The sequence below is a fragment of the Melopsittacus undulatus genome, chromosome Z (assembly GCF_012275295.1).
Source record: "Melopsittacus undulatus isolate bMelUnd1 chromosome Z, bMelUnd1.mat.Z, whole genome shotgun sequence".
Lineage (NCBI taxonomy): Eukaryota > Metazoa > Chordata > Aves > Psittaciformes > Psittaculidae > Melopsittacus > Melopsittacus undulatus.
Genome location: NC_047557.1, coordinates 10,239,384 through 10,252,638, shown reverse-complemented (window position 1 = coordinate 10,252,638; position 13,255 = coordinate 10,239,384). Strand labels below are relative to the sequence as shown.

The following is a 13,255-nucleotide window of genomic DNA, read 5'->3' as shown; positions in this document are numbered from 1 at the left end:
CGCGTGGGAATGGGACATGCAGCACATCGAAAGCAAAGGATGACTGCTGGCTGCACTTCAAGGATTCAGTTATTTGTTTTTCTGGTCCAGTAATTGCACATGTAACTTGCAAATCATTTTTCAACGTGTTCCTGAACTCTGTTCTCTCCTATTTTCTCCTGCTCTTTGAGGATGGTCAATCTTGTCACAGCACTGGCTGTAATCTGCCTTTTGCTGGTGGCAAAAGTATTGTGCCCAGCTCCCTGCTTTGTCATGCTTGGCACTGAATTGCTCAGTCCATGCCGGTTCTTCGCAGTCAGAGAAGCATCTGTACCATGGAAAGCGTTTGCACAGCATCATCTGTCCATGTGGGGCAGTGAAGAGGTGTGAAGGGGGAAATAAGGGGTTTAGGAGCGTGTCAGGTAGGGGTTGGTGGACTTTGACTTTAGGAGGGTTTTATCCTGACTGCAGATGGGAGGATACGGATGAGACGTTTTAATTCTCTTCCAGTCTTCATTCTCATTACTCTGCTTCCAGCACAAACACCAAACCCCTCTTTAAGGAGCAGTCATAGGGGCAAGAAGAGCAACATCATTTGGATCACACCAGTTTTATATCCCTCTGCCCCATGTATGGCAGCTGCTTCCCCAGCCCCCAAGCAGGGAGCAGCTCAGCAACCACAGGAGACCTAAACCACTGGAAATGAGACCAGGCAGGGCATTGATGGGACCTGCATGGGGGCTTCCTTGTGGGCATCCTGCCTGAGTCCCCCAGGATGCTCCAGTGCTTGCATGAGTTACATCAGGGCCATGAGAATGAGGGGAGCACTGGGAAGATGCCAGTGTGGCTCAGACCCCGGCTCCATCTCATGCATGAATAGGCAGAGGCTTCACTTGGAGAGCCAGCCTGTCACTTCGGTGTGTGACACTGCATGCAGACCAAAGACAACCCCAACACCATCTCAGAGAGGCCAATTGCTGCTGTGAAAGTTACCTATGGCGAACTCGTCAAAGGTGAGAGTGGTGGAGCTTTTGCCCAGGGCATTCGTGACTGTCAGAGTCACCTTGTACTTCACAGTTGAGAAGAGCTGGAGGTATCTGATGTGACACCTGTTTTTGGGAAAGACGTCCTTCTCACAGACCATCTCCCTCGTGCCGTGTCTGGAAAGAAGAGGCGAGAAGAGCTGTTACTTATGGAGCAGTGCTTGGGGTGGTAATGTGCCCATGCTGCTGGAGGGAGGAGGCAGAAGGAGCATGGCTCTGTTCCTGTTCTGCCCATGGTCCCCATTCACCAGCCCCTCTCACAGCCAAAGGGCTCCTCTTTTCCCACCAGGGAATTCTGCAGGCTCACACATGTGATGCTCACACGTGTGTAAGCCTGTACAGACATGAATGTCCTTATGCTGGCCCCATGGAAAGGATGAGGCCCTGCTGGTGCTGGGCTTGGCTCTATACCTCCTGTAAGAGGAAGGGGGTCTCCTTTTGCTGGTGACACAAGCTATAGGAGATAATGCATAGCACCAGTGTGTACAAGGGCTGTGACAGGACCCAGGCACAGTGCAGGACAATGCCATGCCATGGCCAGCTCTAGGTGAGGACACTGCTGCTGCCTGGCCACAGCCAGTGTATGGCAGAAGGGAGTGTGGCTGTGCCAGATGTGCCAAAAAGCAGCAGGCAAAACCTCCATTATGGATTAATGGTGCAGAGAGGATGGACTTGGGAACATGGAAAGGGGGCTTGGGATGGGGAAGGACTTCCCTGGTCTCCTCTGGGGAAATTAGAACTTACTTGGAAGAGAGCCCCCATGACAAGCATCCAGTTTGGATGTCCCTGGAGCATCCTTCCCCAAGCCCATTTTTGGGACACTGATTCCATATGCTCAGCAGAGGTCAGACGCACCGCCCCAACACTTCACAGCAACACCTGGGACCTGCTCCAGGCTGCAGGGACCAAAGCTCACCCTGCTGTACCCTTCCTTCTCAAGCACTTACATGACGGAGATGTTGAAGGAATTGGGGATGTAGGTGGGAGTGGGCAGGTGCCAGCTGCAGTAGAAACCCTTTGGGTAGTTGTTGGACCGGCACATCAGCACTGGCTCCTTTGGGGGAACTGCAAGGAGAAGAGAAACAGCCCATTGAGGTGGGGTTATCACCAGGTTCTGAACAAGGGGGTGTCCCTCCACTCTCAACCACTGCCAGCTTGGCAAGGACACAGTTTGTGAGGGGAGCCTGGTCGATGTTCATCAGCTCTGTGAAGGATTGAGGGGCCCTTATCCCAAGTCTCTTGCTGAGGTTCCCCCATGAGACTTTGCTTTGGGCTGAGCTGTGCACAGCAGCTCACTTCCTCCCTGGCAGCTCTAATGAGAGATGGAATGACAGAGGAGGTTGGCAGGTATCGGGGCAAATTGTCTTCAAGGCTGTGACAGAGACATCACTGATGGGGAGGAGGTGCTGCTCTCTTGACCCCATTAAGCTACTGCGCTTATAGCTTTCTCTGCCATATCCCTGGGGAGTGATAAACTTGTTGAGGGATGATCCTCTGAAACACCAGAGGTCCTCAAAGGGAGGAAGAAGAACCATTTATGGCAAGATGAGGAGGAACAACCTTAAAACAGGCAGAGAAAATCCAGCTCTGCAGGAGGACTGGCAGTGTTAACGCTTTCAGCATCCCATCCCAGGGCCCTGCTTCCCAGGAGGCAGGATGGAGATAGGATGAGAGCATTAAGCAGGCAGCAGCCTTCCTCTGGCCTCACCAGTCAGTCCTGGAGGCTGGAGGCAGAAGAGGATGCTAAACCCAACCTTACACTGGACCCAGCTTCCCTGGGCGTACATGGACTGTGTGCTCATAGCAGGAGTACAGACAGAGCCTCAGGAAGACTGCAGAATGCTGAGGGTCCATGTGTGCAGGGGGAGATGCAACACCCTTCAGCTGATGAATTTTACCTCTATAGGTTGGTAAAACTGTAATCTGTGCTGACACTGAAGTGAGCTCCTCAGTACCTGGAGACTTGCATTGATAAGAGCAGAGTTTGGCTCTAACTGCAAAACCCTGGCACAATACCTTGCCACAGAATTCACTCCCTGGGCTGGATATGCACCAGGGTTCCCTTGGAAAGGCTGTCTGAACCTGTAGCACTTCCCCTGTCTCTGTCCCTTGTCTCCATGTCCCCAAGCATGCACCAGGATGTGCCAGGACAAGCTCTCTTCTCCAAGCCAGGAGACCTGACAGCCTCAGCACAGACATTGCTGCTCACCTCCCCACCAAGGTCTCAGCAGGGCTGAGTGCTCTCCTCCCTGCTGCTGAGGCACATGCATTACCCACGGCTGTTACCCAAAATGAGATTGCAAACCAGGATGCAAGAGTTCAGGGAGCACCCCCAGGCTGGGAATTGCCTTCCCCTAAAGGCTGCAAGAGCAAATCACAAGTCCCACAGCACTATGCATGCACCATGTCTTGCTATAGAGTGGTCCATACAGATGCTGGTGCAGGGAAGCCATGCACCAGCCTCACACCACTCTGCATGCCATGCCAGAGAAGCAGAGGGTGCAGTGAGTCAAGGATTAAGCTCCTTGTGACCACAGCAGGACACTGATGAAAGCTGCTTGAACTGTGCCTCTGGGCTGGGCCAAGCCAGCTGGTTTGCCATGAGCACAGTCCTCATGGACCCTGGGTCAGCATTGCACAGCAGAGCCCAGGGTCAGAAAAGAATGATGGGTTTTGCTATAAAAGCTTCCTGGAGGATTCCACAAGCTCCAGCTGCTGCACCCTCCTGCAGTCTACATAGGGGAAACTGAGGCATGGGTCTTGCACGTGTGCCAGTACCCCTGGGGCAGGGTTTGAAAGGAAGCAAGTGGATGATAAGAGAGCCAAGGGCAGCAGAATTAGGGAGCAGGGAGGAGGAGAGGGAAAAGGGAAGAGGAGAGGAGAGTTGTGGAGAGGAAAACGAGGACAAGAAGAAGAGGGAAAAGGAGAAGGAGAGGGAAGGAGAGGGAGAGGGAGAGAGAGGGAGAGGAAGGGTCTGGCAGGGAGGGGAGGCTGTGCCGGCCCATGATGCTCATTCCCCCTAATGGCTATTTCAGCCTTCAGCAGGCAGACGAAGGCCAGAGCCTGGTTAATGATCCTCCCAGCTAAATTATTCAAGCAGACCCTCCACAGCAGAACAGAGTGGCTAATCACAAGGCCAGAGGCAAGGGCTTGATCCCTGCTACAGCTCCATCCTCCTCCTCACCGGCTCCTTAACCCCTTCCCTGCCCCACCGCTACCCCCCGAGATGAAGCAGGACTACATGTAGGGGGCAAAGGGGGTTCCCGGGGGGTGTTTAGGAGGGGTGCATGGGATCTAGGGACAGACTTTGATTTCCGACTGACCGCGTGGTGGCAGTGTGGGCTAACAGCGGCCTCCGGGCATCGGAGCACCGGCTGGGGATGGGGATGCAGATGCTGGTCGGGGGGAGATGTTGGGGATGCTGCCGGACTCCTTCACTTGCTGCTTGTGCTCAGTGTCCCGCACCACACCGGGAGCAAGCCAGGGCTCTGCGCTCACAGCCGGTGCTTCTGTAAGCATCCCTGAAGTCGTGCAGGGTCCCTGCCCCAGGAAGAGGCAGATGCTGCACTGAGCTGCAATTAGTTCGCCTGAGGATAATTTATCTCTATTGTCTCCAGTATTATGCTGGATCTGGCTCTTGGTGATCTGTGATAATTCCTCCACAAAGGAAGAGAGTGGGGAGAGCTCAGGTTGCTCTGATGGAAGAAGGGGGGCTGCCCAAACTGTCTCCCACTTCCATCCCCACTCTGCAGCAGACACTGAAGGTGCCCCATTTTCACAGCCTCACTGCCTTTAAGAGCCTTTGCTCTAAGACTGGGGTCCGAAATGCGGCCCCAACCTCTGTGCCCACAGCATCTTCCACCTTTCATTCTCTGGTGCCTTTTATCAAGCCCAAAGTGGAAGGAGAGCCTGGGGAAAGGGGACAAAATTACCTCTATCTCTGCCTCCCTGGTACCCATGCACCCCAGTGCACTGCAGCTGAAGGAGTGCTGCTCTATGCTGCCCCAGCCATCACTGTCTCTCTCCGGGCTGGGACAGGCTGTCTCACAGGGACACTCCTTCTAGCTCCATCTCTCTAAGCAGCCATCAGCCCCAGAGCCACAGGCATTTTGGGAAGGGGATATCACACAACTGTCCCATTTCTCACCTTGATGGGCAGAAAGTGCACCCCATGGGCCAGTGCAATGTGCCAGTCGGGGTTGTGACCATGACACTGTACAGGTGACCATGACCATGACTGTCAGGCATCACAAGGGAAAGGGCTGCAAGCCCCTTCTCACTGCCACAGTGCATCGGGAGGGCTGTCTGTGCCCACCCAGCCACAGTGTCTGTTCCCATAGAGAGGTGACAGTGCCCCCATCTCCCTGTGTGAGATGCCGGCTTGCAATCCCATTCCTTTCCCCTCCTTTCCCAGGAAAGGCACTCACCGGCACAGCTCATTCTACAAAAGCTCTTAAAGAGAGCAAATAAAATTGCAGGCTCCAATCGATCCGGCACTCCGTAATGCTGTCTTTGGAGGTGGGCCAGCCCGTCGGGTGATGGAGAGAGCAAGAAAGGCAGTGGAGGAAAACAAAGCCATCAAGGGAGCATTAAAGGCTTTTTCTGCCCTAAGGCTTTGGGCAGTGCCTCTGGGTGTGGGGTGTCCTGCTCCCACCTCCTCCATCCTCCCCTGGCTGATGTTCAGCTCTCAGCCCCTGCCCATCACCAAAACCAGCACAGGCAACATGTGTCCCCTGCGCTGGTTCTTCTCTCCCAGCTCCTGCATGCAGCATCCCCAGCCCTGGCAAATATTTACTTCCTCATTGCCTCATGGAGCTGCTGAACTCAGTGAAGCCAGAGCTCCTTTCCTTTCCCCTGCAAACACTGCCTGCCCTCTCTAATCCGTCTATTAACCTCTCGCATGGCAGGAAGCCACTTTTCCCACGTGCTCTGCTTATGTCCTCTCTGCAAACCCAGTGTGTTTAATGCCCATCCCTGGCAGCTTCCCAGCGGCTTGGGCTGCAACCAGCCTTGCTGCAAAAGCTTGGGGCAAGGAGATAAAAAGCTGTGTCAGAGCTGGGTGCATCCCATCGCTTGCATGGTAATAGCCATGCATTGCTCCAGCGAAATTCAGAGCTGTGACAGGCAGCAAAAGCTGGGGCCAGGGTCAGCATCACTGCAGACCTCACAGAAGACTGGTGGAAGGGACAGGGTTGGCTTTCCCACCACATGGTGCCCCAGTCTTTGCATCCATTTGACTTGTGTCTCTCCACCTTGTTGGACATGGCTGTTGCTGATGAGCTCCAGCATCCCTGCTCAGCTGGGGAAAGCACAAGTAGTCCTGGAGGATGAAACAGCTCTGCATGTATCAGCACAGATATGGGCTTTTGTCTCCCTCCACATGTGTCTAAAGCCCAGTTGTCCTTGTACCCCGTGTCCCATTGCACAGAGGAAAACTGTGACCAATCCATTTTAGAAACCACTAAAAATGATCTACAATAGCTTTTCCTATCCCTGCTAGGTCATGAGATAATGGACATTAAAATTGTGACATTTTTATATATAGAAAAGTTATTTTAGGTCATTTTTAGAGGTTCCTGAAATGGATCAGTTATAACTTTCCTCTCCTGCTGAGGGCTGAACGTACTAAAGGTGCCTTGATCCACAGGTGGAGCAATACAAAAAATAGTGCCAATAAAAGTTTTAAGAGGTGTCTCAAACACTTCTGTGGGAAGTATTTTTTCTGGTGCATTCGGGGCACGTTCAGATGCTGATCCTACAGCGTGCTTGTGGGGTCACCTGTGTAACTCATCATCTTGGGCCAGCAGAGCCTCACCGCTCCATGACAGCAGCATATGCTTCTGCTATATCTACAGCCGTGGTACAGCCTGCCTGCACATGAGCAGGACTTTGTGCTGCCCACACTGGTGACAACACCAGCACTGATGCTGTTCTGCCACCAGACTCCTGCTGTTAGCATCCCTGCATCTCCCTGGTGCCCATGGCAGGATCGCTGCCCTATCTCTTGCCTCTGCCCAGCATGCCCTCCACATCCTCACATCACAATCGTGATGGTGGGTATGTGTCTGTAAGGAAAAAGGGATCAAAAATGACTGAAAGCAAAGCTGCAGAGGCAGGAGGACAGGACAGGGATGCATCCAGGTGTGATATGCCAGCATTGAGCACATGGGCATACATGCACAAGCACAACACACTGTGAGCACACCTACGCAGAGGCTTTTGTTACACACACGCTCACTGCAAGCATGATGTATTATTTATCTAACGTTGCTCTTCTAAAATTGTCTGTGTACAGTAGGCTGGTAGGAAAGAACAAAGAAAACAATGATGAATAAATCATATTTCTACTGCTTGGTCAGGGGAACATCCACCTGCTGTGCTCCACCTGTAACTGCAGCATGGCTGTAGTGTGGACAGTCCTTCCACCACTCCAAACGTTGGAATGTGGCTGTGTTTCATTGCTGGAGAAAGGGAGGGAGGCAAAGCTGTGATTTTGCTCCATTGTCCCTTGTCAAGGCTGTTCTTGGATAAGGGTGAGGATGAGGAGGGGTGCAGAGGACAGTGGTGGGGTGGTATAGAAGCAGGTGATGCTCCTCTGCATCGTGCTCCTGTGCTCTGGGAACATCGGCTCATAACCACCACCTCTTTAAGAAGGATTAAGCAAGTTTTTGTTAAAATTAATGCAGCAAAATCAATTTGAGAGAAAATCAGAAAGCAGGAGTATGGGGTGAGAAGGGCTTGTCCCTTGCTGACCTCCTGGGTGATCTGTGTAAGTGACAGAGACAGGGTTCAGGTCTCTCCGAGTCACTCTAACCCACTCCAGCTTTAGCAAGGGGTATTTTTGGAGGGACATTAAACACTGAATATGTATCCCTTTGAAGTGTGAGCCATCCCAATGGAACACCAGTTGCCTGCAGTCAGCCAGTCCTTTACCCAACCTCAACACCCTCACACTGCAGCATCACCCCAGGAGCTGCAGAAACAGACCAGGGACACCTATAGCTGTAACCAAAGCCCTGTGGCCTCACTGCCACGTAGTTCCCCAGCCTCAAAGAGCAAGAATTTATTCCCCAGAAGGTGCCTGAGAAAAGGTGGACTCAGCAAAAGATAAATTTCTAAAAGGCCTTTTTTACACTGATTTGGGCTCGTAAACCAACCTATGGATTTTCTCATTTCCCTAGCAGAAAATGCAAGAGGCAGTGCTGTAAATTTTTGGGCGAGGTATTACTCATACAGAGCCCAGAGCCCTGTTTTAAACCCAAATTACTGTTCAACCTCCTAGCCCTAAAAGCTGCCTTGCAGCAGGACAGCTTGATAACAGGCTCGCAGGAGTTCACTTCATCCTGCACTGCATGAGGCTGTGCTATTCACAGTGCTCTTCAAACCTGACAGCTCTCAAGCCTTCAGCAGATTATCAAGCAAGCCTGGTTAAGCAGAGAGAGGAATGAGGGAGAGGGGCTCCAGTAACAATGGTGGGTGAAGGGCATGGCAGCCCTCTCTGAAGATGCTGCAGGAAGGGGATTTAAGCAGGTGAAGACATCAGGCACCCCAAACCCATGACAAACTCCTGCTCCCAGCTGCAAAGCTGATTCCCAGTTCCACTATATTCCTGTAAAAGTGACTTTGTCCCCACTGGCCAGGATGCTGGGCTGGATGCCTCAGGGACCGATGCGCAGTAGGGATGCTGAGTGCTCCCAGCCATCGCTTGGAACCTGACAACAGCAGAACATCCCTCCTAATCCTGCTGTCCTCCATCAGAAACCAAAAGAGCAGCTTTCCTCTGAAACAGTATTAAATATTGAACAAAAGAAGGCAAATCTGTTATCTGGGATAATTGGGAGTAAATAAAACATTTAACCAAACCAAATGCAGCTGTTTCTACTTGGAGCCGGCGCAGCAGCAGGGAAGCCAGCTCTGCTACTCTGCATCCTCGTTACGGCAGCTGATTATTGTTTTGTGTATAACGGTAGCACCGCCAGGCCTCGAGCGAGGCCAGGACCCACGGTGCTCGGTGCGGCACACTGGGAAGGGCACACCATCAGGGCAGGATGCGACCGCACTGTGAGTGCACTGGGCATGGGAAGCCCTTTGCAGCACTGGGGTTTGCTCTCCAGCCCGGGGAGTTCACGGGGAGGACGTCTTTCCTCCCCCAACACCTCTGCGAGGGGATTTGCATGTAACATAAACCATTTCAGAGCCAGGTCACCGGTTCGCACATAGCCTCGGGCAGTAATGACCAAACCTCATTACCGGCTGCTCTGGGATTGCGAGTGCTGGGCCTCCATCCAGCTCCCGGAGACCTGGAGAGTGGTGAGGGGTGAGGGACTGTGCGGATCCCAGGGGAAGGTGCTGTGAGAAGGGGCAAAGGGAGGCTCTATGGGGTGGAAAGTGCATCCCTGTCCGCAGAGAGGGGCTGGAGCATCCCAGGATGCCCCGACATGGACAGGAGAGAGCTGATGTGCTCTTTGCTTTCTCAGCACGGCAGTACAGCTTTCCACTGCTGGGGTCTAGGGAGGACAGCTTGATGCTCTGACAACTCCCACCCGAAAGATGTGCCTATCCCTTACAGAATGCTCAGGAAGTATGCGAGATATGAGTTGCATGGGATTTTCCAGCCCTGCAAAAACAGTTTCTGCTTCCAGGGACCCTTTTCTTCAATACGGGGCTAGATGTACTGTGTCAAGGCAGTGCAGGGAGAAATGCTTCCTAGCACCCACATGGGTCCCTCAGCAGCTGCTGCTCACCCCAAGGAGGTTGTGGATGTGGGAACACATCCCACATCATTCCCAGTCTCCAGATCATTCCCAGTCTCCACAGAGGCGTAGCCACCTCCCAATGTCCCTTGGCAAAAGGCTCGATCAGAGCAGCCCAGAACTGCTCTAAAGTGCTGGTTTCTGCTGTGCCCTGTCTCAGCACACACCACCTATGAGCAGCACACAACCCTGGAACCCAAATCTCTGCAGAGCCCTGGAAATCTCCTTCAGGAGCTCAGCTGGAAAAGCTGCCAGCCGGATAGAGGGAATATCCCTGCCCATGTGCAGGAGGGTAGTGCCTTCCCTGGTTCAGCTGTGTAGGGGGCATGCAGGATGGCCCTTGGGGCTCCCTAGCAGGTATTGGGGAGCCTCAATATCTGTGCCATGGCATCTCCCTGCCTCCATGTCCGCAGGGCTTGCAGAAGAGAGCTCAGCATCCCCTTCTCCCTCTTTTCCCAGCTCCAGGCACCATTTCCCTGTACAATCTGCACCATGCAATGCCCCTGCCCCCTCCATCACCTTATTTAATGGCTGCAAGAAAGCAATCTGTCCTGCCAGATGGAGCAGATAGTGAAATACCAGGTGCAATCAGACACAACTGGGACCATCAACAGCCATGTATCCCTGGCAAAGCTGTCCCACCAGAACTCATGGAAATTGTATATTTACCCATGAGAAGCCTCCAGAGGGAAGCTACAAGCACTTTGTCATGTACCGAGCAACAAGCTAGCCATGAATATTACCAGCTATAACTCCCAGTGGAGGAGTGTGGGATGCCTCTAACAGCCAGAAGCTCTCCAAGAGTGCCTCTTCTGTCTTCATCCCTCTCTTGATGCAGCCTGGATACATCCCTTTCCTTGCTCTGCTCTTCCCCAGGCTGCTCCCTACACTCCTCCAGCAAGAGGGGTACTTGTTGGAAAAGAGGTCTTTCACACCACAGGGAATGGAGAGGAAGAATAAAGAGATTTCTGACTCTTTAGAGGGGAAAAAATGATATTTTGGGGTTCTCTTCTTTTCCCTGGACTGGATAGGAGCAGTTAGTAACCAGACATACCCATCATCTCCTTTCATCTTGCACCGGCACTGGCAGGAATAGCTTATTTTCTTTAGCATTTGTGGAAAACCACCTTCTCCTCCTTTATCCCATATATTTTGATAGAGGAAACACTTCAGGCTGTGCTCACATCCCCTGACAAGGCTGACCCTATGGCACCCTCCAGCCTATGCCAGCTTCTCCACCTTATATACAGTCAGGACAGAGGACCTGAAAGAGTGATTCTGTGTCCAGGTACCCCGTGTCTGCACAGGCAGCAAAGCCATTTACTCAGCCTCAAGCTGACTCGGTGTTTGGCCACATGGATTGCATTTGGACCAGAAGAAACCTCTTATGGCTGCTTTTCGTGTTGTCCCCATCCTGAATCCATGTCTAGTGAACAGACACCAGTACACCTGGTCTGTCTTTCATGTCCTTCAGCATCATATACCCTGAAAGATCACAGCACCAGACTCTGGGTAGGGATGGGGCCAAGACAGACACAAGGGGTAGCTCTGGTGGTGGTGCTGTTCAGGCTGCTCAGGGATGCTGCTAGCTCATTAGTGATAAGCATCAAGGAAGATGCTTCAATTGTCTCAGGAAATGAGGTCTCCACATCAGTCCTTAGCCCTTTCTCTAGCTTTGAGAAGGTACCAGTCAGGAATGTCACTAGCAGTAGGAGGGTGCCCAGCTCAAGCCTAGATCCTTCCCTAGATGCAACTTCAGAGCATCAGTGTCTCCAGCCTGCCCAAAGGGTGTCCTTCAAGGGGATGACACCCAGGACTGTGGCATTTCTGGAAGGGGTGGGCTGAGATACCAGCTCAGCTGACACCACTGCTCAACACCACTTCTCTCTTTACAAATATCTGGGGTTTTTCTTATTCTCAGGCCTGAATTAGCCCCTGATCTCACTTTTATCTTACAGCAATGTGATCATTAGGATGATGTAAGTCACACAAAACCAGTGTGTTTGCATTTGTAATAGCTGCATCCTTAACTCAGCTGACTTCAAGGGAGGTCCCATTATTCAGCTCATCTGTAAAGAAAGTGAGATAAAAAAAGGCTCTTTGCTTTATGAAAATGACACTTATCTTCCTCAAATCCTGGCTCAGTGCTTAAATCCTCACAGGATGCTCCTGGCATGCATGGCCAGGGCAGGTCCAAGAGCTCGAGGGGCTCAGGGAACCCCTTCCCACTCATGTAAGAGCCCACAGTTTGCAAAGCAAAGTGTGAATCACAAACTGACTCTGAATTACTCAGTGACTGTTTTCACCCTATCTAATCATCACCTGTAAGATCTTTGCAAGGTTGTTCTCATTTTCCTCCCTCCCCTCTTCTCTCAGCTCCACTTGACAGTGAGCACCTTGCTAAATTCCCTTAATCTCTCCTTTAGGTCATACACTATCTTCTAATCCTTTAATCAATTTTTCTCTGGACTCCCTGTAATTTATCGATGGTCTTTTAACAATGAAACCCCACAAGCAAATGCGCTTTTTGCTGAGTGCATCAGTACCAGATCAGTGATGAGGGTGGCATCGTTGCCCCAGCAGCAATAACCTGGATGCTCAGCACACCCTGTCCCTTCTCAAGGAGGACAACAGTCTCTCACACATCCTCTGATTCGCTTCCAACAAAGAATAAATAACAAGGACTTATTGTTAATAGAATCATGGAATCCCAGAATGGTTTGGGTTGGAAAGGACCTTAAGATCACCTAGTTACAATCCCCCTGCCATGGGCAGGGACACCTTCCACTAGACCAGCTTGCTCCAAGCCCCGTCCAACATGGCCTTGACCACTGCCAGGGATGGGGCAGCCACAGCTTCTCTGGGCACCCTGTGCCAGCGCCTCAGCACCCTCACAGGGAAGAACTTATTCCTTATATCCCTTGTTTCCGTTTAAACCTGTCACCCCTTATCCTATCACTACAGTCCCTAACGGAGAGTCCCTCTCCGACATCCTTGTAGCCCCCTTCAGATACTGGAAGGCTGACATGAGGTCCCCACACAGCTTCCGACCAGTTCCAAATTATATGTATAGTTATATTTATGTATTTTCTTTGTTTCCTGAGGGCTGCTGGGAACCCCCAGCACAGAGCTCCTCCCCTGGAGCAGGAAACCCCCCTGCAAACAGCAGGCACCAGAGGTGGGGACTGAGCTGTTACCTGGGGGTCCCCAAATCTCTTTTGGACAGGGCAAGGGGTGAAGGATGCACTCAGAGTTGATCAGGGCATTGCCTTTTCTGTTAGAGAGGTACCTCACTGCACTTGCAGCAGCACTGCCCAGTGCAGCAGGGTGAGACATGGGGCAGACAAGAGAGCACAGCACTCAGATACCCCATCGATGGCCTGGGACTGATTCCTGTCTCTGCAAGAGGCTCATCACAGGATCAAGCAGTTTGGCAGGGAAGCCCAGAGCTGCTCTTTCTTCCCCTGCCTTTCTCACCCC

At 52.1% G+C, this 13,255-nt stretch overlaps 1 protein-coding gene across 3 annotated transcripts in view; it reads right to left on the bottom strand.

The window, feature by feature from the left end:
• CNTFR (ciliary neurotrophic factor receptor) overlaps positions 1-13,255 on the bottom strand; it is a 204,577-nt gene that overhangs the window by 21,588 nt on the left and 169,734 nt on the right. For all 3 annotated transcript variants that reach the window (XM_034072899.1, XM_034072898.1, XM_034072900.1), the window contains exons 5-6: positions 1,970-2,087; positions 973-1,139 (exon numbers count right to left, since the gene is read on the bottom strand). In XM_034072899.1, the coding sequence (XP_033928790.1) occupies positions 973-1,139; positions 1,970-2,087 (285 nt within the window). The remainder of the gene's footprint in view (positions 1-972; positions 1,140-1,969; positions 2,088-13,255) is intronic.